General features: G+C 43.1%; 2 protein-coding genes across 2 annotated transcripts in view; one reads left to right on the forward strand and one right to left on the reverse strand.

Moving 5' to 3' along the window:
* Positions 1 to 1,356: 1,356 nt before the first annotated feature.
* Positions 1,357 to 24,664, forward strand: part of PRDM10 (PR/SET domain 10) — a 95,221-nt gene continuing 71,913 nt past the window's right edge. The window contains exon 1 of the mRNA XM_037038174.1: positions 1,357 to 1,603. The gene's annotated coding sequence lies outside the window, so the exon portion shown is untranslated. The remainder of the gene's footprint in view (positions 1,604 to 24,664) is intronic.
* Positions 13,092 to 13,476, reverse strand: LOC118981414 (40S ribosomal protein S20-like). Its single transcript, XM_037038173.1, has one exon. The coding sequence runs from the start codon at positions 13,446 to 13,448 to the stop codon at positions 13,092 to 13,094; it is 357 nt and encodes a 118-aa protein (XP_036894068.1). The 5' UTR covers positions 13,449 to 13,476.

The raw sequence follows: 24,664 nt of genomic DNA on the forward strand, positions 1-24,664 counted from the left end.
GTAGAAGAGTGGACTTGCCAGACCTCTGGCATTATCTACCCCCACACTAAAGGGGAACATTAGAGTGACTCTTAACTGACAGTCTTCCCTAAGGCATCTGACTTTCAGATCCATTTAAGAGCTGGATAATAGTATCTAGCTGGATAAGAGCTGAACAATAATAGCATCTCTTACAATGAATGCTAAGCTCTGGCTTATCAGGCCCCAATTCACACTTCTTTGCAATTAAATTCCCCATGTGTTTACTGATAGTCTTTATTCCACGTCAAGTGCTGCATGCACATGAGTCTGTGGAGGAACAAGATATGGCGTAGTTGCAAAATTGGTTACAAAGTAGTCAACTATCTTGAAGTTTTAAAAACATCACGTTCTCCCATTCTTCCAACTTTGTTTCCAGTTAAAAAAAATAAAACAGGAAAGAGGATATTGTTGAGTGAATTTTATGATCTCCTCCCCCACCCAGATATTTTCTACTTTTTTCTTGGCTAGCCATAATTTAGTAATTTGATGTATTACCGTAATTTAAGTTCTAATGTGCTATTTTACACTGGAATCTCATTTAATCTTCATAATAACGTAGCCACGTAGATGTTACGGACGGGCATGCTTCCTGAAGGTAGAAGTTTCCCGGTCTCTCCAGTTGCCATTCACATTAGGGTAATACAGCTGGGTTTCTTGCTCCAAAGCTTGAGCTTATTTCTATGCACTCGGTGGCCCTTTGAGAAGGCAATATTAAGGGACGGTAGTATATGGAATCCTGAGGTTAATAAAGTAGTTAAATCACTGGTTGGCCAGTGTCGAATAATACTTCACATTTCCGAAAAAATCATTTTCTTTTTCGGAACATATGGGGAAAGATGCAGTGAGGCGCTCCAGGGTTTGGCGGGGACTGAACAGAATCAGCGGGTCAGAGATGAAAGCGTGGAGAGCCCCAGGAGCGCTGGGCCCCCGCGCACACCCCAGCAACCCTAGAGCCCGAGGCTAGGAAGTGGGCTTCCGCGCGGAGCACCAGGACACCGGGCCTCTCGGGTGAGGAGGGCTCGCTTGAAACCCCGACCTGCAGTCCAACCTCTCCAGCCGGAGCCGGGAGGCCGGCCGTTTACCGGTCCCGGAGCCCGCGGGACGCTCAAAGACCGGGCGACTCTGAACCTTAGGAGTCAGCTTTTCTGATTGGCTTAGAGTATGAACGCAGACGAACGCTGCCTGAGACTCGCTCTTTGATTGGGTTTTAAAGGAACAGCAGAGCACGAAATAAAGAGGCCTTCACTCATTGGGCCATTGTGCGAATCTCCTTTTGGTTTCTCTGCCGACTGAATTAGCGTCTCGGGATCTTCGTCACGAGTCTTAAATCTGGGCCTGTCAGTTCGCCCCAGCATTATTCGTCTCTAGGCCAGGCAAGGGGTTTACAGAGTCAGCCAATCACATAACGCCGAGATCAGGTTGCTAGGCAGATTATGGTAATAACGCCCCGCCTTTTATGCTGCTCCCACTCTGCGGCGGGAAGAACCACCTGGAGGTGGCGGGGGGGGATTGATTTCCATCACCCCTAGGGAGAGAGGATCGGGGACCCGCTGATCTTCCAGCTCCCCTCACCCAACCTCGTGTAAGTACCTACAGGATTAAGGGAACCGGATAAGCCGGCGTCCAGAGTACCCCATCGACTGGGAGGGTGTTTCGTCTTTGCTTAGTCCCACCCAAAATGGCGCCAAGCTCTTTCCGCGTCTCAGAGCCCGGCCGGGGCCAACCGACCGCGGACCCGGGTGGGGGGGGATTGATGGTGGTGGTGGTGGGGGGGAGAAATCCCGGCGGCACCGCCCGATGGTACAGTCCAGCCAGGGCTGGGACGCGGCACCTCACTCGGGGTGGGGGGGGTCAAACATCTGCACCTTCTAAGGGGAAAGGGGCAAACCCCCCTAGAGGAGTCCCTCCTGGCGCTGCGTTCCGCGATGGCCTCGGCGCCGCTTCGCCCCTGCCTTCTCCACGCGCAGCCTCCTCCTTGCGACCCTGGAGTGGCTCGCATGCTCCACTGGCCGCGCGCACCTCTCCTCCCCTACCCGCATTGGTTGGGCCGGGACGGCAGTTGGGCGCTCAGCGCGCTCCTGCGGCGGCGGTTGGGCGGGCGCTCGGGGTGCTGCGGGGCGTCTCCCGCGGCCAAGGCCCGGGGACGACGCGTGGGTGGCGGCCCGGCACCGGTCTTCGGGGCTGGTGGGCAGGGAACCCATTCCTTGAAGGGCTCCACGGAAGGGGCTCCCTGCTTTGTCTTATAAGGCCGCGCCGCCACCTGCCATTGATTGCTGGTGTCCCATTCCTTATTTACAATTTTGCGTCACCAAGACCGGGGAGGCCCCGCTTGGAGGAGCTTGGAGGTGGCCCGTTGGGGTCAGGCTCGGGAAACTGTGGCCCGGGGTGGGCTGGGCGGAGCTGAGGTTCACCTGCGCGTCTGTCGAGTGCAAAGGCGGGAGTCATAGGCCTTTGGGGAGCCGCTTAATGTTACAGTTTCCAGCCGATCGCCAACTTTCATTAAGCACTTGTTAGTCCGTAGCCAGGTATTAGGTATTGTGTCTCTTAAGTGAACGCACAGCTGTTGCATTTCATGTGCGTGCGTGTTTAGCCTGGCTTGGATTTGCTGGGTTTCAGTCGATTTTCGGTCGATATTTGTGTACGTTTAAGCACAAGGAGGTTTGGTTGGGGTGCTGTCATCCAGGATTAAATGTATGCTGACTTCCACCCAGCTCAGTCCTGTCTAATTCGCCTGTTCAAATCTTGCTCGGCTGGCTCATCACCCCTCAAAGTTCTTTCAAACTCCACAGCGTTTACCTTTACTAAAAACAAAGTCACTCGGAATTATTTTGTGGCCTCTCTGACCCGTTCCATTATTGCTTTAAACTCATCGAAGTCAGGAAGGTATATTGTATCTTTTTAGTACTCTGCTCTCCACTCCACCCCCGCACCCCCTCTCCCCGAGCACCACCATGGCTTCTATATACCTCGATTAACAATACTTACATGTTGCTGTGAGAAACAAAAACAAGGTTGGTTGGAGCAAAGCCAGGTTTAAAGCAGTATGGATTCAAACTGGTGTATTTGGGAAGTAATTTATAGGTTTACTCTTTTCATAAATTGAGCTGAAGTTGTCGTAAAATGAACTATTTTAAAGTGTAAAATTTAGGAGTAGATTTACATTTTTAAAATTTGGACCAAGACATTTTCTCCACCTCGTGACTCCTATTACACATTTATTCCTTGAGCACCCACCCTTGGCTCTGCTCTGTTTTGCAAGGGTGCTAAACAGCTGTTTTTCTAAATGAGCCATTTTTGGTTTAATGTTCTGTAGCGCGCTCCACTGCATATTAATTTATGCATTGTATACGTATGGTGCATGTGAATGTGATCAAGAATGTATCATAAATAAGGCAAAGTCCGTGTCTTTGAAGGGCCCTACAGGCTTTTTGCTTAGAGATTATGGTGATACAAGGGAGCACAGATCAATCCAACATAATCATAAATTGGTGCTGCTTCAATTTCTACTTGTATAAATTTTTCTGATCATTGTAGAAAACATAGAAAATAGAGAAAAAATTACCTGAAGTACAATTACCAAAGATAATCCCTGCTGGTCCTTTGCTGTGCTTCAAATCTCATGTGTGCATAAAAACATTTTCACAAACTTGTCCTTATGGTACATGGTTTTTGTATCTATTTTTTTTAAAAAAGTAGATAGATACCTTATGACTTCAGTGATAATTTGCCACTTTCAGTAGTTTCCTCCATTAGTTGAAGGGGTATCATGAAGTTCTTTGAATTAAAAGAATTATAATAGTTGATTCCTTTTACCATTTACATGCATAACCCACTGGGATAGGTTTCTGAGCAACAAGCAGAATTGTTCAAAGAGTTGAGAAATGAGCCATAATTTTGATTTCCTTAAAAATTTTACAGTGCAAGTACTGGTAAACTACATAATTTCATTTGGTAAAAATAGTGAACTATTAAACATCTTGTCATTTCAGTGTTTGTTCTGTTTAGTCAGACCTTGTTTTAAAATAGAAGGTTGATGTACTTTGACCTATTATCACTACAATACATGGTTTTCCCCACCCCACCTCCTTTTGAAAATGTGTAGACACACCCTGTCCAGCAATTTGTATGTTTTTTCACAAGCAGAATTTATTAACTACTGTTTAAATCTATTGTAGGTACTTTTATAAATTTCCTTTACATTTATCATAGCAAATGAGAATTTGGTCTGGTGTAGCAACAGTAGTGAGTTGAGGAAAAAAAAACCATATGTTTGGTACAACCACATCTTTGCAGAATGGTTCTGCTCAAATTCTGCTGAAGTACTGGGGTAAGGGCAGGGAGGTGACTTTTTCTGACTTTATTATTTGGGTCACTCTCTGTTGAAGCCTTCGTCTCCCTCTTCTGATGTTATGCTATTTACATGATTTGGTTGAATCATTACTAAAGGATATCTGGACTCTGCCCTTTTATTATCAGTGTGGTAACCCTAGTTCCAGACTTAATGTGTAACATTCTGAACTGGTGCCTTTCCAATTTATTTCCGACAGCTCCTTTGTGACATTGATGCTTCATGGTTAGTGCTGAAACATTATTTCCAATCCTTTTGCAAAATCCTGCAAGAGCTTTCTATTGCCCATACCTGTGTTTCAAGTTTGTTCCGATTGTGGAAAGCACCTGGACGTAGGTGTTTTTTGATGACTTTGAAGTAATTTAGAGAATTGGAAAGGGGAGAGAAAATGGAAAGGGAGGAGGGAGGTTACAGATAATCCTAAATCACAACTATAGCAAGGGCAGTTACAATTTGGTGAAAACAATCATTATAAAGTTAATACTGCTAAAATGATATATTGTTTGTTACTCATTTCTTAGTTGCACCGTTATTTTAACATGAGACTATCAGAGTTAAATACTCCGTTTTTTTTAACCCATGCCCTTGACTTTCAGTGTCTGGTTACCGTCCATAGCCTCTTTCCTGCTGTGATCTTCAGAGTATCTGTTCCGTAGATCTGAGCTGTCCAGTATGGTCTGTGGAGCACTTGAAACATGGCTAGTGCTGTGAATGTGAATTCACATGCCCAATTTGAGATTTAGTGTGAGAAAACTCCAATACTTCTATTTCTAAAATATTGATTGTATGTTGAAATAGTATATTGCATGTATTAAATAAAATATAATATAATGCACTTAGCCATTTTTTAAAAAGATTTTATTTATTTATTTTTAGAGGGGAAGGGAGAGAGAAAAAGAGGGAGAGAAACATCAGTGCATGGTTGCCTCTCGTACACCCTCCACTGGGCACCATGCCTGCAACCCAGGCATGTGCCCTGACCGGGAATGGAACCAGTGACCCCTTGCTTCTCAGGCTGGCACTCTCAATCCACTAAGCCACGCCAGCCACGCCTAATTTAGCCTGTTTTTTACTTTAAAAAAATTTACTGGTACACGTGGCTTGCATGTGTGTTTGTATGTTTCTTTTGAACAGTGTGGCATTGGACAGTCTGGTAGGGGTGAGTGTTCCCAAGTAGCACTGTCATTATACATTTTTTTATGTGTTTTTTTGTATGTGTTTACCTTTTTGTTTCTTTAGTTTCTACTAAAAGGTGTATCTGCTTATTTTAGGGCTTATGTTAGCTCTCACAGAAGCATTATCATTCATTTGAAGAACACCTTAATGTTAAAACTACTTCCAGATAATTGAGTTAACTGTTACTGAATTAATGTATTCAATTCATAATTCATTTGAACTTAAGATAATAAAATGACAACTGTTGAGTGCATAATCTATCAACAAAAAAGTTGAGCTAAGCATAAGCAACTGAATTTTCCCAAATTTGGCCTGTTACTTACTCATTGACTTAAAAGTTTTTTTAAAAATTGATTCGGGAGAGAGAGAGAAGGAGAAACATCCATTTGTTGTTCCTTTTGGTGATGGACTCATTGGTTGGTGCTTACATGCCCCCTGATCAGGGGTCAAACCCACAACCTTGGCTGTCAGGACGATGAGCTAACCTACTGAGCTCCCTGGCCAGGGCCTGATTTTTGTCATCTACCATTTTTCAAAGGTTTGAGATAGGTTTCTGGGAGAAACTTAAAGTTGAGAAAATCAAGCTCATAAGTGTTTCTCCCTGCAATTTAGGAAAAGGCCATAACTGCCCTGGCTGGTGTGGCTCAGTGGATTGGCCTGTGAACCAAGGGGTCACCCATTGAATTTCCAGTCAGGGCACATGCCTGGGTTGCAGGCCAGGTCCCTAGTTGGAGGCACATGAGAGGTAACCATACATTGATATTTCTCTCCCTCTCTTTCTCATTCCCTTCACCTCTCTCTGACAAATAAAATCTTTTTTAAAGAAATTTTTAAATTTATCTTTAGGGGGGAAAGAGAGAGGGAGAGAAATATCAATGTATGGTTGCCTCTCATGCATCCCCTGCTGGGAACTGGCCTACAACCCAGACATGTGTCCTGACTTGGAATCGAACCGCAGTCCTCTGGTTTGCAGGCCCGCGCTCAATCCACTGAGCTACACCAGCCAGGTAAATAAGTAAAATCTTTAAAAAAACCCACCAAACTGTGCTAAAAAAAAAGAGAAAAGGCCATAATAGTTTCATCCTAAGTGTGGAACTCTTGGGACCAGCTTGTAGGATAACTGTCCTTTTTTTAGAAAATTATTATTATATTTTTAATATTTTTATTTTTTAAAAGATTGTATATATTTTTCATTAGAGGGGAAGGGAAGGAGAGAGGGAGAGAAATACCAATGTATGGTTGGTTGCCTCTCGTGTGTCCCCTTTTGGGAACTGGCCTGCAACCCAGGCATGTGCCCTGATAGATCCTTTGATTCACAGGCTTGTGCTCAATCCATTGAGCTACGCCAGCCAGGGCTGGATAACTGTCCTTGTATACGCAGTTAAAGAATCATGGCCTACACCCGCGAACTAGAGGATTGCGGTTCAATTCCCAGTCAGGGCACACGCCTGGGTTGCAGGCTGGTTCCCTGCAGGCCAACTCCTAGCAGGGGATGCACGAAAGGCAACCATACATTGATGTTTCTCTCCCTCTCCTTCCCCTCTAAAGGTAAATAAATAAATAAAATAAAATAAAAAATCTTAAAAAAAAAAGAATCATGGCCTACAGATAAAAATTGTATTCTTTTACACCTGTGTTCGAGAGCACTGAGAGTTTTGCCCTAACTGACCTCTGTAGAGGTTTTCCCTTCCCTTCATGGAGATTTGCTACGCTGCAGCACTAACAGCATGGGGACAAAGGAACCTGTTCATAGCTCGCTCAGCTCAGTGGCCTGGCCGTGGCTTTGGGCCCATTACTTCTATAAGCCTTAGTTTATCAAATCATTCATTAGTTTCCTTATTAATGGGGATAATAATAGTACCAATCTCACAGACTAGCTAGGAGAATTCTTGTTACTATACACCATAACAGTGAAAATGGCTCAGTAACATTTACTGAGTTTTGGACCCTCTGCTTTGGCCAAATTGGTCTTCCCATTGTTGTACAACGGTCACAAGCTCTCCTTCATGTTTGTACTCCTTCACTTCTTGAGTGGATGGAATGTTTATCTTCTCTGCCCGCTCCTTTCTCCTCCCCCAGTTCTGCCCACTAAAATCCTATCCATCCTTCTAGAGCAGGGGTTGGTAAACTTTTTTTTATAAAGAACCAGGGAGTAAATATTTGTGGCCTGTGGTCCCTGTCGCAACTACTGACCTCCACCCCTGCAGGGAGAATGCGCGGCTGTATTCCAATTCAGTGTCACCTTGAAGTAATAGGACTTTCACATGCCACGAAATATTCTTCTTCTGAGGTTTTTCAACTATTTTATTTTATTTATTTTTATTTTTTATTTTTAATATATTTTATTGATTATACCATTACAGTTGTTCTAGTCCCCCCCTCATTCCCCTCCACCCACACACTCCCTCCCCAACCATTCTCCCCACCTTAGTTTATAACTACGTGTCTCAAGTTCTTTAGATTCTATATTTCCCCCACTATTCTTGCCCTCCCCCCTATCTATTTTCTACCTACTGTCTATGCTATTTTCTGTGCCTTCTCCCTCCTTCTCCTCCTCCCACTCCCCTGTTGCTAACCCTCCATGTGTTCTTCATTTCTGTGGCTCCACTCCCAATCTAGCTGTCCTCTTGGTTTGCTTTTGTTTTAGGTGTGGTTGTTAATAACTGTGAGTTTGCTGTCCTTTCACTGTTCATATTTTTCATCTTCTTTTTCTTATATAAGTCCCTTTAGCATTTCATATAATAAGGGCTTGGTGATGATGAACTCCTTGAACTTGACCTTATCTGAGAAGCACTTTATCTGTCCTTCCATTCTAAATGAAAGTTTTGCTGGATAAAGCAATCTTGGCTGTAGGTCTTTGGATTTCATGACTTGGAATACTTCTTTCCAGCCCCTTCTTGCCTGTAAGGTCTCTTTTGAGAAATCCGCTGACAGTCTGATGGGTACTCCTTTGTAGGTGACTGTCCCCTTATCCCTTGCTGCTTCTAGGATTCTCTCCTTCATTTTAGTCTTGGCTAATGTAATTATGATGTGCCTTGGTGTGTTCCTTCTTGGGTCCAACTTCTTTGGCACTCTCTGAGCTTCCTGGATTTCCTGGAAGTCTATTTCCTTTGCCAGACTGGGGAAGTTCTCCTTTATTATTTGTTCAAATAAGTTTTCCACTCGTGGCTGTTTCTTTCCCCCTTCTGGTACCCCTATAATCCGGATGTTGGAACGTTTAAAGATGTCCTGGAGGTTCCTAAGCCTCTCCTCATTTTTTTGAATTCTCATTTCTTCATTCCTTTCTGGTGGGATGTTTTGTTCTTCCTTCTGGTCCATTCCATTGATTTGAGTCCCAGTTTCCTTTCCATCACTATTGGTTTCCTGTGCATCTCCCTTCATTTCAATTAGTTTAGCCTTCATATGTTCCTCTAATTTGTGACTATAATCAACCAGTTCTGTGAGCATCCTGATAAACAGTGTCTTGAACTGTGCTTCTGAGAGGCTGGCAATCTCTTGGTCACTTAGAGTTATTGGCTCTGGGACTTTGAGTTTTTGCGCCATCTTTTGGGCTGTTTGTGCCTGTTACGTAGCAGGATCGGAGCCCTAGGTCTTCACTAGAGCAGGGCAACTCAGTCGCTGTGTTGTGACGTTGTATGTGGGGGCGGGGTCAAAGAGGAACAATGGCGTCCTGTCTCCTGCCTCCTGCCACGGTCCCCACAGGTGCCGCACCTGCCACCGTCACCGGGGCCTGCGAGTTTCATCCCACTGCATGTGAGTGTGCCACCACCATTAGCCCTCCACCACTCCGTTTGCTCCCTGGGGCCTGCGTGGTCCGTCTCACTGTGCGCGAATGTGCGACCTCAGTCAGTCTGCCCCACACCCTGACTGGGTCCGGGCTACTTGCACGCCTAGGTCTGGGGATCTTTCCTGCCCGACCCTGCTCCGCTGCTGGCTCCGCCCCTCTTACCGTCCTGGTAGAACGGTTTGTTGTTGGACTTCCGTATAATTCAATTTTCTGTTCTTTGGCTGTGTCTTTGTTCTTCAAACCTTTGTTGTAGTCAAACTTGGTTGTGGGAGAAGGCACAGTGTTTCCACCTATGCCTCCATCTTGGCGGAAGTCTCAACTATTTTATTTTTAAAAATTGTTTAGTATCTACTTTCTTTTCTTGTATTTTTTTCCATTGCCATTTATTCCCTTTACACCTCCTCTGCCCACAGTCATCACACTGTTGTCTATGTCCAAGAGTGCTTTTTCCTTTTTGCTCTATCCCTCCACCTCCTACCCCTGCCCCCACTCAGCCCAGGGCAGTCAGTCTGCTCTCTATGAGTCTCTCTCTATTTTGCATGTTCAGTTCATTCATTAGATTCCACAGAGAAGTGAAATCATATGGTATTTATCTTTCTCTGACTGGCTTAGTGCACTTAGTTTCGAATAATGTTCTCCAGGTTCATCTATGGTTTTGCCAAATACTACTTGGCCATAAAAGAGAAGAAAATTTTCTATTGTTTTAAAATGTAAAAACCAAGTCTTAGCTCACAGGCCACACCAAAACAGGTGTCCCATGGCCCATGGGCCAGTCCCTGAACTAGAGCTAATTAAAAGCACATATTCTTCCCTGCTGACCATCATACTTGAAAGTGATTTTTGTGGTCTGTAAATGTCCTGCAGCATTTTTGTTCTGCTTTGTTGTAATAATAACATTTTTCGAGTATTTAATTTGTATCTTATGTGCTTACTTCTTGCTTCCTAAACACATTATAAATTCCTCAGAGCTATGGCTGTTTTTTAGCCACCCTCATGTACAATGCCTTTCACTTAAAAGTCTAATAAAAGGTTTGGAGGAATAAAGAAGTGAGTACAATTAACTTAAGACATTCAAAGTGATTACTGAAGCTTTCTTCCTTTTCTTCAAAATTCTCATTTTTGTACGTTTACCCCATCTACCACCCTTTTCCTGGCATTGTTCGAGATTTTGAGGCCAGTCTGGGGGGTTATTTTCAGTCCTGCCACAGACCTTACAATGCATGTTCTGTGGGGTAGTAGGATAGCTGTAAGTATTGCTTCGTGTTGGCCTCACTTTTTGTGTTCTTCCTAAGGCACCTGTTTTTGTTTCCTTCTTCAAGTGTGGCCTTGACAGAGCACGTGTAGTCACTACCTCTTGGATGAGACGAAGGAGACAGAAGTGTAGTGAATCACATGTGGGGTGGAAGCTTCCATAGGGGCAAGGTGTGAGTGTTTCTCGGTCTCGGGAGACGGGCTGTGTGTTGCCAGGATTCCAGTCTCCTGCTCATCCTTTATCCATCTTCTCTTTCATTCTTCTCCTCTTGAATCCGATGACATTACTCTGGATTTTATGTACTTCATGATTTGTTTAGTATAAGGGCCTGCGACTAGTATGTGTTTAGGACATTTGTTGTGTGACGTGTAAGTTTTCTCAGGTATGTTGAACCTGTTGAAATGACATGACATAACCACAAAACAGTAGCCCTAGATTTAAGTTAATTGTGCTTTGATGAACTTTGCTTCATTTAAACATTTTAAGAAAGTACGTATTTATATTTATACATACTTGTTTTATGTATTCATACGCTAGATATTTTGTCAAATATATTTTTATATATTTTAAAAATAATATCTTTTTTCAGATTGATGGATTTTCAACTGTTGCAAGCTGTAAGAGATGTATTTTAAGCTTAGCAAAGTATGTATAAGACCTTCACAGAAAAAATTCTAAAGCTTTTTTGAGTAAGTTTAAACAAAATGAATGAATGGAAAGACATACTGGTCTGAGGATTGGCAGGTCCCATATTACAAGGTGTCAGTTGCTTGGACACTTGACTTACAGATTTACTATTCCAGCAACTTTTCAAAAACTAGACAAGCTGACACTAAAATTTTTGTCAGGGCCCAATAAGTGGAAAGATACTCTTGAACAAGAAAAAGAAATTGGGAAAACTGCTCTGCTAGACATGCAGAAGAGCTCCAGTAATTAAAACAGTGTGGTGTGGGCGTTGGGATGGGCTAACAGGCCGATGGAACACCATGGGGGGTCCAGAAACAACTTCACACACGTTCAGACATTGATCTGTGGCCCAGGAGGCATGGCAGATTAAATGAAAACAATAAACCTTTATTTTTTATTGTTTAGTCTGTTATAGTTGTCCCATTTTTTTCTCACTTTGCCTACTTCCAATCAGCTCGCCCCTCCCTCCCTCCGTCAGTCAAGCCCCGCTCTGTTGTTCATGCCTGTGGGTCATTCATCCGTTTTTGGTTTTTTTTGGAATTTTTTTTTAATTAGAAATTTTATCTTTTTAAAAATTTTTTTAGATTTTTTTATCTTTAGAGGGGAAGGAGAGAGGGAGAGAAACATCAATGTATGGTTGCCTTTTGTGCATCCCCTGCTGGGAGTTGGCCTGCAGGGAACCAGCCTGCAACCCAGGCATGTGCCCTGACTGGGAATAGAACCGCGATCCTCTGGTTCGCAGGCCTGTGCTCAATCCACTGAGCTACGCCAGCCAGGTCTCATCCATATTCTTTGGCTAGTCCCTTTTCTGTTCTTCTGCCATTTCTCCCCTCTTACTGCTGTCTCCATTCCATGTTCCATGTCTCTGGTTCTGTTGTGCTTATAAGTTCATTAGATTTATTTTGTTCATTAGATTCCAGTTATAAGTGTCATCATATGGTGTTTGTCTTTTACCAATTGGCTTATTTTACTTAGCATAATGCTCTCTAATTCCATCCAAGCTGTTGCAAAAGGTAAGAATTCTTTCTTTCTGCTTCATAGTATTCCATTGTGCAAATGTACCACAGTTTTTTAATTCCCTTGTCTACTGATGGGCACTTAGGCTGTTTCCAACACCGGGCTAAAACAAACCATTTAGAAGTTAATATAGGAGAATTTATTCATGACTCAGTGTAGAGAAGGGTTTCTTAAATAAGATGTTACTTGTACTCAGAATACTAGACAAGAATCTCCAACAGCAATTTCAGAAAAGGAGAAATCTGAATGTCCGATAAATACATACAAAGTTGTTCAGTCTCATTAAGGACACAGGAAACGCGACTGCAGGCAGAATGCCAGCCTCCTGCACACCCACCGTAAAGCTGAGGGTACCAGATCCTGAAGTTGCTGAGCGAGAGGAATGTTCATGCTGGGCTGGAACGGAAATGGCTCTGACTCTTTTGGAAAATGATGAGGCATCGCCTAGAAAGTCAAAGATATGAAGACTCTAAAACCCAGCAATTCCACCCGAGAGCAATGCATGCACCGGAGAGAGCCAGAAGAGTATTCAGAGTGACCACTCTGCCTGGAACGAACTGACTTAGTTAACATGTGAGGGCTGCTGTGTTCTGTTTGGTTTGGTTCCCATTTGGTTTTTTCCCCCACAACAGTAAATAAATGTTATTTATATTTTTTCTCTCTGATGAACATTTTAATATTCAATCTGTTTTTCAGTTTCTAAAACTGCTTGGTACAGAATAGGCATTTAATAAATATTGCGTTTTTTAAAAATTACTTGAATTTTTTTAACAACTGGTAGTCAATTTATTAAAAAGATTGACTTAGGCGTCTGCAGTGGTGACTTCAATCTCAACTCCTGGTCCAATACTGATGGAAGGAATCTGCTTAACAGTCTCAGAAGGGCTGTGCAAGTCAAAGAGTCGATTGTGCATCCTCATCTGAAATCGGTGGTCCCAAGTCTTAGAACCCGCCCCGCAGGGAGTTTTTGTGATTCTCGGAGTCTTGGTAGGCATCCGAACTGGTCCTTTCACTTTGAGATTCTCTTCCTTTGAGCCTCTGATCAAATTAGCACACTTGTTCTCCAAAGACTTTGCGTTCGGGCTGGTCAGAGTAATTCTAACTCGGTGCATCGCCACCTCTGGTTCCACGGGTGTCTTTCCGATGTCTTTAAAAGCCATCGCTGCGCGCGGCTTCCTGACCGTCTTGTTCCTCCGCCAGGAGCAGGAGAGGGCTGAGCGGCGGTGAGTTGCAGCTGCAACTGCAACTTCCTAAAAAAGGGGGAAAATTATTTGAATTTTTATAATGGGTAACCTTCACTCTAAGTTTGTAGTTACCTCAACTCTGGCTGTTGACTGATTCAGTCTGTGTGTGGGCTGATAAATTATAACCTCTCCTGGTTCCTTTGAGATCAAGCCTAGCCTAGCGATTGCATCATCTGGTGGGAGACCAGGGGATTAGCAGCAGGTCCGAGCCACGCTCGGGTGTTGGCAGCCTTGCCTGGGAGGAGAGCTGTGCAGCAGAGAAGGGGAAAGACGGTTAAGGTCTGTAATAAAGAGCATTTGGGTTCAAATCACACTTACCAGCGCTCCGACCTTGGACAAATCACAATTTTGGGTCGTTGTAGCGAAACCGGAAGAACAATCCCTGCATTTGTGCCACCTGTCGCACACCGAACCCAATAAGCACAGACAGGGATGAATCGTTATGAGCGTTTTATTCAGATGGCCTGTGGTCTGAGAAGATGGTGCGTTCATACCCCAAGGGACCGTCTTAAATTCCATTTTAAAATGGCCCTTAAAAAAAGATTTTATTTATTTTTAGAGAGAAGGGAAGGGAGGGAGAAAAACAGGGAGAGAATCATCAATGTGTGGTTGCCTCTCATGTGTCCCGTACTGGGAACCTGGCCTGCAACCCAGGCATGTGCCCTGACTGGGAATCCAGCCAATAGCCCTTTGGTTTGCAGGCCCTTGCTCAATCCATTGAGCTACACCAGCCAGGGCTGGCTCTTTTTATAAGGAGAACAAAGTATAGATAAGGTGTTTGGAATTCACAGAATAGTTAATTGAATTAAGAAAACTGGAGCTTTCTCACCCCAGGTGGTGGTGTTTAGCTGTGGCCTGGGTGATGGTCATCCCACCCTTGAGTACAGAGGCTCAGATAACATCTTGAGTTTCTTGCAGTCCTCCTGGGGCACAAAGGTGGAACTGCTTTTGGTCTCCTGGAGTCAGGGTGCGCCATACCTTCAGTTCCTGGAACAGTAGCTTTTTACATGCATTGATTACTAAGCTTATTAGCTATTACTTAAACTAAAATTTTCCAACTCTGAATTCCTCTATCAGTGAGTGTTACTGGACAGGGCCCTGGCCCTGAGTGGATCTGCCCAGGGTCAGCAGTAGTGTGGGGGTTCTTGACTTCCTGTAGGAAAGATTTTACAACAGGAGCCCAGTTGACTGTGAGAATCCATTTATTAAAGCTTGGGACAATGAAACAAGGAAAGGCTTAGCATGAAAGAAGCAACAGGAGAACCTAGGCTGGGCTGCCTTAGCTCACAGGGAAGTCAGAGAAAAGGGGGCCTTGGGGACAGGATGGGGGGGATAGCCCAAGACCAGCTGCCAGCTGCCCATTGTCTTAGAGTTTAGGAGACGCTTGCCTGTGAAGAAAGAAGTAGGGGAAGGAGGGAAAGGGAATGGGTAGGGCCGCTACCCAGAGGGAGAGGGTGGGGCTGGGTCCTTTGTCTTGAGGCTTTTTATCTCGTTCTTTCAGGAGAGAATGTTAGGACTTCAGAGGGTTTCAGCAGAACGTGCCTCAGTTCTGGGCCTGGAGAGCCCTTTTAGGCAGGATGTCTTTAGTCCCTGCAGTTGCTTCTGGCCCACCTGGTTTTGCTGCTTTTCTAGCCTGGAGCTGAAATACCACTGAGGCCTGGATGTTATCTCAGAGGAGGTGACCGTCTGCACCTGGCTGTGAACTACTCAGTCTTTGTGTTCAGCTCACTGTCTCAGTTTCCCTATTCCACTTGCCAAGGAATTCTCCTAGTTTCTCACTGTCCTGTCTCATGAGGGTTACTCAAGACCACTGACTATTTAAATATTTAGAGACATACCGAGTATTCGAATACTCAGGACAACTCACCATGCCAGGTGTGTGATAGGTGCTCAGTAAATGGCAGTAGCGATAATTGTTACTGTTCCACTGGCTTTTTATTTAAGTAACATTGAATTTCCACAGTAAGTGTTTTTAATTAGATGAACTATGATTATGCTGATTTTTAAAAGCAAAGAGCTATACCTATTAGGGGTTTCTAATTTTGTGGTCTCATTTAACTCCACTGGATTTGCAAATGAATCCCGTCAACGTTGTTGTAGTCAACATCTGCATGAAATGGTCCAGAAGTGTTTGCAGAGAGCAGACATGACCGAGACTCCTACGCAGGAGCACGATGCCACTGTTTTGTCTTTCCTTAAGAAGAAAATGCTAATATATAGTTTTAAAATTCTATCAATTTTAAGTTGATGTATACATGTTTTCTAGCCAAATCATTTGAGCGACTGCTTACCTGCAGTTAAGAGATGCTTATTCCCAAATCAATTGCTTAATAATGAAAATGTATTAAAATATATTTTAATTGAAAATTAGACATTTCTGGATAAGATACTTTCATAATTTAATACTTAGCCTGTGGTGATCATCATTTAAATAGTTACTAACATTTGTAATATACTCTAACAGGGATTTTTTCAATTGGTGTGCCACAAGAATTTTTAAACCATGCAACACCTGTCTATTCAGTCAGCAGACCTGTTTTCCCTTAGATTGTCAAAGGAACAAAAATGACAGCCAACACAACCATAGCTGTTCAATGGGAATGAATGAAAATTATACCTATTTTTTGTCAAGCCAGCAAAAAATACAATTTTTTTGGTGTACTGCGGAATTTTAGTAATGAGTTTATGTGTACCATGAGATGAAAAAGGTTGAAAATCCCTGTTCCATCCCATTGCACTCCATCCCACTGTACTGGAACAAACATCTCACCGTTTCTTAACAGTGAGCCTGAGACTTCGGTAACACGGGTGGTATTATTCCCATTGTCAAGACAGAGAACTTCTACTTGCCTTCACATCCAGCATTTCCCCACTACTCTGTACTGAGAAAACATTTTAAGGAATATCTTGGCTTATAGAAGACAACTCTGAATATTAGACCAATGGATGCTAGTCTCCTATTGTAGTTATTAAGATGGAGGAGGTTGAATTTAGATTACAAATCTTTTTTTTAAAGTTTATTTTTTAAAAAAATTTTTTTAGAGAGAGGGTAAAGGAAGAAGAAACAGAGGGAGAGAAACATTGATGTGAGAAAGAAACATTCATTGGTTGCCTCTCACGGGTCCACAGGGTACATATGACAGGCAACTGGCTGGGGACCAACGGGGCACTCACCCCAAAACCCAGGCATGTGCTCTGATCAGGAATTGAACTGGTGACCTTTAGTCTCTGCGGGATGATGCCCAACCGACTGAGCCACAGCGATCAGGGCTAGATTACAAATCTTAATTATGCATCAGTTAGATAAGAGTTTTTATTTTCATTTATTTATTTTTAGAGAGAGAGGAAAGGAAGGAGACAGAGAGGGAGAGACACACCAATGTGTGGTTGCCTCTCACACACCCACTACTGGGGACCTGGCCTGCAGCCCAGGCATGTGCCCTGACTGGGAATCAAACTGGCGACCCTTTGGTTTACAGGCCAGCACTCAATCCACTGAGCCACACCAGCCAGAGTAAATAGAGTTTTTAACGAATGCAATAATAACTGCCTCACTGGGCTCACCATTATGTTAATCAAATGCTTGTTTTTGACACTTCTGTGTTTATATGTTACTTTGCAAACAGAGGACTGAGGTTAAGGAATGAGAATTTGAAAATGAACAGAAGGTGAAGCCCTCATTAACCTGTTTGCAGGTGGAATGAATTGTATATAAAGGGGATTCCTTCAAACCAGTACCAGTTTGCTTAAACCTGGGTCAGTTCAGTCTGTTTGAATAAAAGGCCGTGCATGTTCCAGGAGTTTCAGGTAGAGTGAACGCGTGGTTTCACTGTTTTCACTTGTGATATATACATAGTGTTAAATTATGAAAATTGTGCTCTAGATTGATTTCCTCTAAGCAATTTTAATACTCCTTTTCCCTCCATTAATTTTAAAGCGCTTGACTGTATTGAGGAAACAGCTTATACTTAATTAAGATTATGTGTTACTACATTATCCAGTATTTTATACTAGCGGGTTGTATTTGTGATTGTCAGGAGTCATAGCAACTATCCAGAACCACCTGTAAGAAAGGCTTTCAGGGCCTCAGAAGACCCGCCTGCAAGCCTCCTATTTAGTTACTGCAATTGCTGATTCCGCAGGAGAGCCTGAGATGTGAGGGCCAGTTAGCTTTCTGTGTACAGGGTACCAGGTCCACAGGTTGGACCTGTACCCCTGCCATTTGTCTTGCAAATGAATGCCACTGCCCAAAAAGGAGTTGGAGAGAATTGTACTGAGAGCTATGCAAATGGGTAATTCATAGTAAAAAATATGGATACTCGATATTATTTGGTGAGTCATTTATTTCAGTCTTTCAGTTTTCACATGTTCCTCATGGGTCTGTATTTATATACAAAACTTATTTAAAATATTCCTGGCATGTATATGGAATTATTTCCTCGTTACCATGTGGAGGAGGGAAGCTGGAAAACCAAACACCCGTGAGAATAGCCTGGTTGGCGAGGCCTTTTCAGAATTCTGAGACACAAGTATCATAAACATACTAAAAACTTACAGGGAAGCTGGTAAGTTTTTAAGAAAGGCATAAGGATTCTTGCTAAATTTTTCTTCAGTAGTCTAAAAGTCTTTTTTTAAGGAAAGACTCTGAGTGTTGAAGGTCTGTGTGCGAACATGTATTAACCAAGTTGGAGCAGGAATTCAGAGCTCTGGTCTTTTTGCCCGGTGCTGGCTCAGGGCCATTCTTGGCCTCATTATACTCACTCCCTCAGATGACTTCCAGAATGGTGTTCCAAAAAGTGTTCTTGCTACAATAAAATATTTTTCTTTCCTTATTACATGAGAGTTAGATCTGGTTGACATTAGAATCGCCTGGGGAGTTTTATAAACAAAGACTCCTGCTCTCTCCCCAACCTCTGCAATTGATGGAACAAAGTTTTCAGGAGCGACTGCAGTTTGCCTTTCCTCCCAGGTCCCCAGGTGATTCTGAGGTAAGACTTCAACTTGAAGTCTTTTATATTCTGTTATAGGCCTATCCTGACTACAGTCTGAGGCTTTCTTCTCTCATAGTTACTAGTCCCTGAGCATGTCCTAAATTTCTCTTGCCTCTGAAATTTTCTCAAGCTGTTTTCACCAGAAATGCCTTCATATTTACTGAAGGAGCAAGTAGTATTTTCTCTCTCTTTACACACACACACACACACACACAAACACAAGGTCTGTCCAGAGGTATCCAGCAGGTAATATGAAAAATAAGACATTTATTAAAGGATATATATATATATATATATATATATATATATATATGACATCTGTCTGGGAAAAGTCCAGCCATTGTTAATATACTGAGAACAGTTTGTGCGACATCAGTGTTACCAGGCAGCCAAGGAGAGTGGACTGGAATGCACATGTGTGAACAATGACGACCTCACTGTAGTAGTTAGTGGGGCAGTAGATACCATTGAGTGAGTGTGTGTACTTGACTGAGTGAATAGAGTAATAAATCTGCATCAAATTTTGCACTAATCTTGAACATTCCTCCACGGAAACTATTCTCATGACTCAGAAGGCTACAGCCCTGGGCACCTGGTGATTGGCAGCTTCATTACAATATCCCGGCATCATGTCTGGTACAGAGCTTTTTAGTGAAACATCAGACCACCCAGGTGACTCAGCCAGCCTACAGCCAGACTTGGTGCCCTGTGACTTCTGGTTTTGCCCAAAACTAAAGTCACCTTTGAAAGGGAGGAAATTTCATACCATTGATGAGATTTTGAAAAGTTCCACAGGGCAGCTAATGGCGATTGGGAAAACTGTGTGAGGTCCCAAGGTGCCTTCTTTGAAAAGGACTGAGGCATTGTTGTCCTATGTACACTGTTTCTTGTATCTTGTATATTTTTCAATAAATATCTCTATTTTTCATGTTACATGGCTGGGTACCTTCTGCACAGACCATATATATATTTTTTCTTAATATTTATAACTCCCTAGAAGTTTTGCATCAATTTAAATGCCCATTAAAAAAAACACCAGCTTTATTGAGATATAACTCACATACATTACAGTTCACTCATTGAAAGGGCACAGTTCAGTGGCGTTAGTGTGCTCACAGTTACACCGCTGTCACCACAGCCAGTTTTAGAGTATTTTCATAACCCCAGAGAAACCTCGTACCTCCTTAGCCCTCATCCCTCAATTCCTTATTTTGTATCAACTCCTTGGGCAACCACTAGTTTCTATTTCTGTTGATTTGCCTATTCTGGATATTTTATATAAAAGGAATCATTCAATATGTGGTCCTTTGTGACTAACTCCTCTCACTTAACAAAGTTTTCAAGGTATTTCATTTATTTTTTGTCTGATAATAGTTCATTGTATGAATAATACATTTTACCTATTCATCGGCTGATGGAATTTGGGGTTGTTTCCACTTTGTAGCTATTATGAATAGTGCTGCTGTGAGTATTCATGTACAAGTTTTTATGTGGACGTATGTTTTTAGTTTTCTTGAGCTTATTATACCTTGGTGACAAATCATTGGGTCATTTGTTAACTATGTTTAGCACTTACAGGAATTTCCAGACTGTTTTCCAGTGTCTGCACCACTGTACATTCTAACCAGCAGCATATGAGGGTTCTAGTTTAATGCATCCTAACCAATGCTTGGTATTATCTGTTGCTCTATCAGAATTTTGAATGAAATTGAAAAGATTAAAATACACTACAGCCCTGGTTGGTGTGGCTCAGTGGATTGAGTGCTGGCCTGTGAACTAAGGGGTTGCAGGTTCAATTCCCAGTCAGGGCACATGCCTGGGTTGTGGGCCAGGTCCAGTCAGAGCACATGCCTCGGGGTGCACGAGAGGCAACCACACATTGCTGTTTCTCTTCCTTTCTTTCTCCCTTCCTTCCCCTCTGTCTAAAAATAAATAAATAAAATCTTTTAAAAATTTTGAAAAAAATACAGAACAAAAATGAGCATGATATAAATTAGAATAGCATCAACAAAGGCAATTTTGTATAGTTAGTTAACATGCTGTTAGAAACATTGCCTAGTACTATTTGGAGCCCTGAAATAGTAAAAGATATAGATTAACATTTTGCTGAAGTTCAGCCTACAAAAACTATGTTCAGGTATTATTCTGAAGCTATAGTATCCTGTACACTTTCTTAGCTGGGTAAACCTTTACTTTAGTGGAGAGTTTACAGTATGATTTGAATTCCAAGTATATTCTGCATGCATAATAGCAGGTGAAGAAGCTGAGGTGCCGTCCCTTTTAACCCTAGGAATGAACATGAATGGTTAGGGTGTAGTAATAATTATATTAATAACCAGAACAACCACAACAACGAACATTTTCAAGTCTTTGTACCAGGTATGGGGTTTTATTTCATTTATTTCTTCGATTCACCTTATTTGACAGTCCTGTTTCAGGGGGTAGAACAGTTATTATTGTTCACATTTCATAGATGAAGGAGTTAAAGCTTGTTCCAGTCACATAGCAGGTAGATCATAGCTGACAAGTCTAAACCTGCCTCCTGCCTCTCAGCTGGGTTGCTTCTCATCCAGATTTGTGCAGCAGGACAGAGCCTGCGAGAAGACAAAGTTTGAGCAATGTCGGGCTACTGGTGGCCGTGTTAAGGCATCAGGCACTGCTTAAGGGCTTGCCCTAGGCCTGTACATGCGGGAACACTGTTCTTGTGTTACTTCCAACAGTTCTCATTGTCATTTCGGAACCTCTGGCTGGCCTGTTAAGTAAAGTGTGTTGGAGGCCTCGGGGGAGGAGTGAGGTGTACATTCTAGTCCCAGAACTGCCCTACCACTGAACTTGGCTGTGCCAACTTGAGCCTGCTTTGTGACCACTGTGAGCTCAATTCATCTGTGTATGAGGATGCTGATATCTGAACTACTGTATCTTACCATATATAATGTGCACATTGTACTTGGGATTATTATACCCATGGTATGTAATCATTATACTCATGTATAATGTGTGTCCTTATTTATCCCTCAAAAATTTGGGCAAAAAAGTACATGTTATATATGGCAAAAATACAGTAATTTTTACAGTATTATCATGGCATGACAGAAGGTCATCGATGTGAAAACTTCAGAAACTACATCACACATCAAGACATGCACCTTATCCCTGGCTGGTGTAGCTCAGTAGATTGAGCACGGGCCTGCAAACCAGAGGGTCATGGTTTGATTCCCAGTCAGGGCACATGCCTGGGTTGCAGGCCAGTTCCCGGCAGGGGACACACGATACATTGTGTGTCCTTGGCAGAGGCAACCATACATTGATATTTCTCTCCCTCTCTCCTTCCCTTCCCCTCTAAAGATAAATAAATAAAATCTTAAAAAAAAAAAAGACATGCACCTTGAATTACAGTAATCAGACTTCTTGGAGAATTTCTTCTACCATATTTGACTTATAGCGTATTCTTTGCATTTTTAATGACTGATTTTGATTTTGTGTAACTTGGGAGCAACTGATTCTGTGTACCTTTGCCATTGTGTAGTTGGCCTGAGTTCAAGTTCTCTTAGAGTAGTCTGATTGTTAGTGTACATAATGCCATGTATAAATTGCTCTTCTCCCTCTGTGTGTTCTTTTCTTTCCAGCTCATTCAAGTCCAATTACAAACATTGATGTCAAATATACACCTAGTTCCTTAACTGTGGAAGCAGTTGTGCATCATCATTCTAAATGGTAATACATTTTTAATTTATGAGATTTTACCTCAAGAGTGTTTTTGTTAAATAACAAATTCCCTCCTAAGGCAGGAGAAGCCTGTACCCTACATTCATTCCAGAAACAGTAGTTGGTGGTCCCAGGTGTGAGGCATAGATCTAGATGCCAGGGGTGAGGGCACTCTCCTGCTGCTGTTATTCCAGGGGAAGGGGGCAGGTCAGATAATGCACAAATATTATATATGTATCAATTGATGATAGCTGCTTTGCACAGTATTAGAGCAGAGTATCTGAGGCGGGTGGTGGACAGGAAAGGCCTCCGAGGAGGTACCACTGATTCGGAGATCTGAAATCTAATGGTGGAGGAGGATGTGATAAGTGTCAGGTAGAGCTTCTCCAAAAGCCCTAAAAGCTGGGGTGTGCCCGGAGAAGTGGACGCTCGGGAAGAGAAGGAGAGCAGAGGGGGAGCAGGCAGTGTGGCCTGTAGAGGTTGGGCAGGGGCCTGGGAAGGGGCTGCAGAGATGGGCGGGAACCAGGGAGGTTTCCTGCCAAGTGTAGCAGATGGAGGGTCTGAAGGAGGGTGTGGGTGTTGTGGAGAGGTCAAGTTGGAAGACAACCTCAGAGAGCCTTGACTTTGGCCATGGACATTTAAAAAAGTGTAGCCTCAGGGGAGTGGTTGAGATCAAAGCCCGGGTGGGGGGGTGGGGGGGCAGGGGGATGGGGTCTCAGCAACTTTCAGAGTTTTTATTTGTTGTGTGGGGGAATGAGCGGGAGAGTAAGTAGGTAAGCAGGAGTGTGGGTTTCAGGGGAAGTTTTATGCAATATCTTATTGAAACAACACATCTTATTGAAACATCTTATTTTATAAACATCTTATTGAAACAAAACATGTTTAGACTAATGCGTACTTTTTAATTTTAATCAGTAGATAATAAAATTAAAATACAGATAGGAGATACTGTGCAGATTTGCTGATGTGAATGTTCCACTAGGGAGGTAGGGAGCCACACTGCAGATGGCTAGGGGTAAAGCCTGAGGGGACCAGAAGGCTTCCCAGCAGCCAGGTGGAGAGGGTGGTCTTTGGTAGGAAGAGGGGTGGCCTTCCCTCCATTGTATACAGGGGGGATATGTAATACATACATTTAAGTTCAGAGCTCGGGAATTGCATTTTAATAACGCCATATTTTTGCTTGGAAGACCAAAACTGGAAGGCAGGGTCCCCTGAGGAAGAGGCCCTTTAGGAAACTACTCAAAATCTCTGCGTGACCCCGGAAGGTCAAACCCTGGGGCAGGCCTGGTGTTCGAGTCTTACAGAGACTGAGAACAGCCTGGAGTCCACTCGCTTGGGTGGGATTCCACAGCAGCCAAGTGGGAGTGTGGATAGTGGGGGGAGGGGTGGGTGCCTCTGGGGGAGGGTGCCCTGAGGCTTTCGGGAGCTGGGGGTGTTCTGTTCCTCTGTCCACTTTCCTTTGCTTTGTGAACAGCTTGCCAGTTGGCTGCTGCTGGTTTGCATGCTTTTGCCTGCCATACACTCTGCGTTGTGAGGTTTGTACCTAAAATCTTGTGGATGTAGAATAGGGGACTCCGGGGAGATTTCTCCTTGAAACTGCATCCACATGTTCCCAGCCAACCAGCTACTCTTTGTGAAAAGGGAAAGGCGGACGTCAAGGTTGATCATTCTTTAGAACTCACCCTGAGTGCTGGCTTCTTTTGAACTCTCAAGGACTTTAATGTAGAATTGTCAGGCTAAGACCCCCAATGAGTCTCTTAGCCCCGCTTTTTCTTTTCTTTGAGTGAATGGGGAGAGTTCTTTTCAGTGCCTTGATGGGGTTCTGATGCATTGCTAACAAACCATCAAATGGGGTGGGAGGATCAATCTTCCTTTCTTGGTACATGAAAAGTTCTAATCTGAACTAGAGGGAAAAAAGCTTTCTTGGGTTGACGGGAAGAGAGATTTGCTTGCATGCCTCTTTTGAGGCACAAGAAAGGAGTGCCACGATGCTGAGTAGAAAAAAGAACCTTCTGTCACAGAAGAAAACCTTTCGTTGATAGTCCCTGAAGCGTTTTTTGTATCAAGGAAAAGGAGGAGGCCTCATTGTGTGGTGGGAAGGTTTCTGCATGGGAAGTGGAAGGGCGAAGGGACGCACAGACGAGGAGGAAGAGGAGGCCAGGTTTCTGGTTCAGACCTGTGTGATTGGCTTCGTTTCTTGCCTACATTTGTCACCTGTGTTTTCTAATCAGGTTTTTTCCCTTTTTTAAAATCTTGGTTCAGTTCTCTTCTGGTTACACCGTACTCGATAATGGCCTGAAACAAATTATGCAGATTTCTTTAGGATAAGAAATCTTTAGGATAAGAAATGTTTCTTTAACATTTTACAATAGTTCTTCGAGACAGATAGCTGGGCCTTGTGATGTTAAAGGTGCTGCTTGCGCTGGCCAGGTGGCT

The sequence above is a fragment of the Sturnira hondurensis genome, unplaced genomic scaffold (genome assembly GCF_014824575.4).
Source record: "Sturnira hondurensis isolate 20B ecotype Veracruz unplaced genomic scaffold, ASM1482457v3 Scaffold0024152, whole genome shotgun sequence".
NCBI classification, from domain to species: Eukaryota; Metazoa; Chordata; class Mammalia; order Chiroptera; family Phyllostomidae; genus Sturnira; species Sturnira hondurensis.